The 2,751-nt window shown below is 40.8% G+C and overlaps 1 protein-coding gene across 1 annotated transcript; it reads right to left on the bottom strand.

Annotated features, from left to right (window-relative positions):
* Nucleotides 1–869: 869 nt before the first annotated feature.
* LOC124939677 lies at nucleotides 870–2,491 on the bottom strand. The gene is made up of 3 exons (XM_047480131.1): nucleotides 2,342–2,491; nucleotides 1,742–2,272; nucleotides 870–1,541 (listed from the first exon to the last, which is right to left on the bottom strand). The coding sequence occupies exons 1-3, from the start codon at nucleotides 2,489–2,491 to the stop codon at nucleotides 870–872; spliced, it is 1,353 nt and encodes a 450-aa protein (XP_047336087.1).
* Nucleotides 2,492–2,751: the final 260 nt, after the last annotated feature.

Below are 2,751 nucleotides of genomic sequence, written 5' to 3'. Positions count from 1 at the left end.
GGTATTACACAACTGAGTGTTGGATAAATTCATATGCCGAGACATGTTATCCTCCCGGTGATGAAGAAAATTGGGATGTTCCCGAAAATATCAAGCAACGTTCATGTCTTAAACCAAATGTGAAGGTTAAGAAAGGCAGGCCACAAACAAAGCGTAGGTCATCCCAGGGTGAGGTCCGTAAGATCCCGAGACGATGCAGCTCATGTGATGGGCTTGGACATAATAGGGCAACATGCAAAGCAGTGATGCCTGCACCATCTACTGCACGAGCTTCATCATCTAAGCAGCATGACTCATCATCTAAGCAGCATGACTCATCATCTCAACAATATGAACCTTTAGCTTGATAGATACTATGTTGTAATATATGTTGTTAATTGAACTATGGTACTGGTATGTTGTTAATTGAGGTTTAATGCTTGTTTAAAATATTGTCAATTGGCATTATATAATCCTTGTTCTACTTAATCCCATCGTTATAAATCTTTGAATTCAACCTTAACAAATTACAAAATTGTTCAATCTTGATTTCAAATATATCCATCCACCGACCAAACCAATCTCAATTGAGAAATGAATTAAGGTTGCTAAAGAAACAGATGGAAAATATAATCAATCTGATGGGAGGGCACTTAGCGAAACGAAGAGTACTTTGCGAAACGGGAGGGACTTGGCGAAACGGGATGGACTTAACGAAACGGGAGGGACTTAGCGAAACGAAGAGTACTTTGCGAAACGAAGAGTACTTTGCGAATTTACAATACATCAATTTACACAAAATAATTTACAATACATAATCCAACTTCCAACATATTCATCAAGGTTTACAATACATCAAAATAAGTTATCCAATTTACAAATAATAATGTTTAAGGTTCCATAATCTGATGGAATAACCGGACCGCCATCTTCTGCCTAAAAAATCCCATATTTTCTGAGGTCACATTATGCACGGGTTGATTAGCGGTCAAGTGTTCCATGTACATTAGCGTGAAGACCCCACAGTCCCCGCTCTCTGTTGCCCGCGGGACTTCTCCAACCTTAGCAGCAGCGGTTTTCACTTTGGGGTGTGGAAACCGTTTGTATGTCATTGGTTGGAGGGGGCCTTTGAAGTTGAAATTAGGATACCTTACCCTCTCACCGGGAGTGATTGTTTTGGTGAATATAAATGGAATCATGTCGCAGAAGGGTTTCAAATAAGGATCCAGATTCTTATAAAGATAGGCGTCACAGTCGTACACGTCAATGCGGTACTTTTGAAGACGTGCTACACATAAAATCCAGTGTTTCTGGTTAATGTTCACTGGCATGTAGACGTCGTCAATTGTTGACCACTCTGGCATATATCTATGTGGTGCGCCCATATAATAGTCTTTGAATTCGTCGACTGGAAATTTGGCAGGATCCTTAATAAAATCCTTGTGCAGTCGCCTGATTCTATCCGACAATACGCAATCCCCAATTGCCGCATGTGTATTTTTATATGTCTTGGGATAGCAGGAAATCCTTTTCCGCAGAAGATGGCAGAATGCATCGATTTCCTGCACAATGGGAGCATACAACATACATTGAGTACATATCAAACAACATTGACTAAGTAAGTACTTTGCGAAACGAAGAGTACTTTGCGAAACGAAGAGTACTTTGCGAAACGAAGAGTACTTTGCGAAACGAAGAGTACTTTGCGAAACGAAGAGTACTTTGCGAAACGAAGATTAATGAATTGATTTGAACGACTTACCTCGTCTTCAATCCATGTAAGCCTTGTTACAACTCTAACCAACACTTCCTTCTTTGCTTGAACCGTATGTAAATCCGTTGTCGAATTATCGGTTTTTGGATCATCCAACCACGCCTTTACTTTATGAAGTAGCTCATCATCAAATTTTTGAAGGTGATTCACTTTCATAGGATCCTTTGTCTTGGGCATTTTTGACAAGGAAGGGTTGGTGTACGAGTCATCTTTTTTCGGCTTCCTCACTCTCCTCCCATAATTTCCTTTAGGAGGAGTATTGTATAACTGGAAATCGTCATTGTCATCATTGTCATCATTTGCCTTCACATCCCCCACAGTCTTCTCATCCTTCACCTTCACTTTCAAATCCTTCAGTTTCAGATCAACCTCCACATCATCCACCCTAGCCACACCATCCAGCTTCTCACCGTCCTCCAATTTAGCCTCAACCTCTATCTTTACGTCCTCCACCTTCGCATCCTCCACCTTCTCATCATCATCTACCTTCTCATCGTTGTCTTTTCTTTCATCCTCCACCTTCTCTTCATCATCGACCTTCTCATCGTTCTCCACCTTATCCTCATCCATCTTTTCATCATCATCCACCTTCTCATCGGTCTCCACCTTCTGTGCGTCCTCCACCTTCTCAACGTCCTCTTTTTTTTCATCCTCCACCTTCTCATTGTCCTCCATTACATCGTCTTTCCCATCAGTCCCATCATTCACCTTCTCATCATCCCCCACAGTCTCCTGCATCGCTATCATCTCCTACAAAATAGACAAAATTCACACTTAGCGAATCGACAACAAATAATTTGCGAAACGGAAACTACTTTGCGAAACGAAAAATACTAACTTAGCGAAACGGAAACTACTTTGCGAAACGAAAAATACTAACTTAGCGAAACGGAAACTACTTTGCGAAACGAAAAATACTAACTTAGCGAAACGGAAACTACTTTGCGAATCGAAAAATACTAACTTAGCGAAACGGAAACTACTTTGCGAAACGAAAA

The sequence above is a fragment of the Impatiens glandulifera genome, chromosome 5 (assembly GCF_907164915.1).
Source record: "Impatiens glandulifera chromosome 5, dImpGla2.1, whole genome shotgun sequence".
Lineage (NCBI taxonomy): Eukaryota > Viridiplantae > Streptophyta > Magnoliopsida > Ericales > Balsaminaceae > Impatiens > Impatiens glandulifera.
The sequence above is the reverse complement of the archived record's forward strand: the minus strand, read 5'-3'. Positions and strand labels throughout refer to the sequence as shown.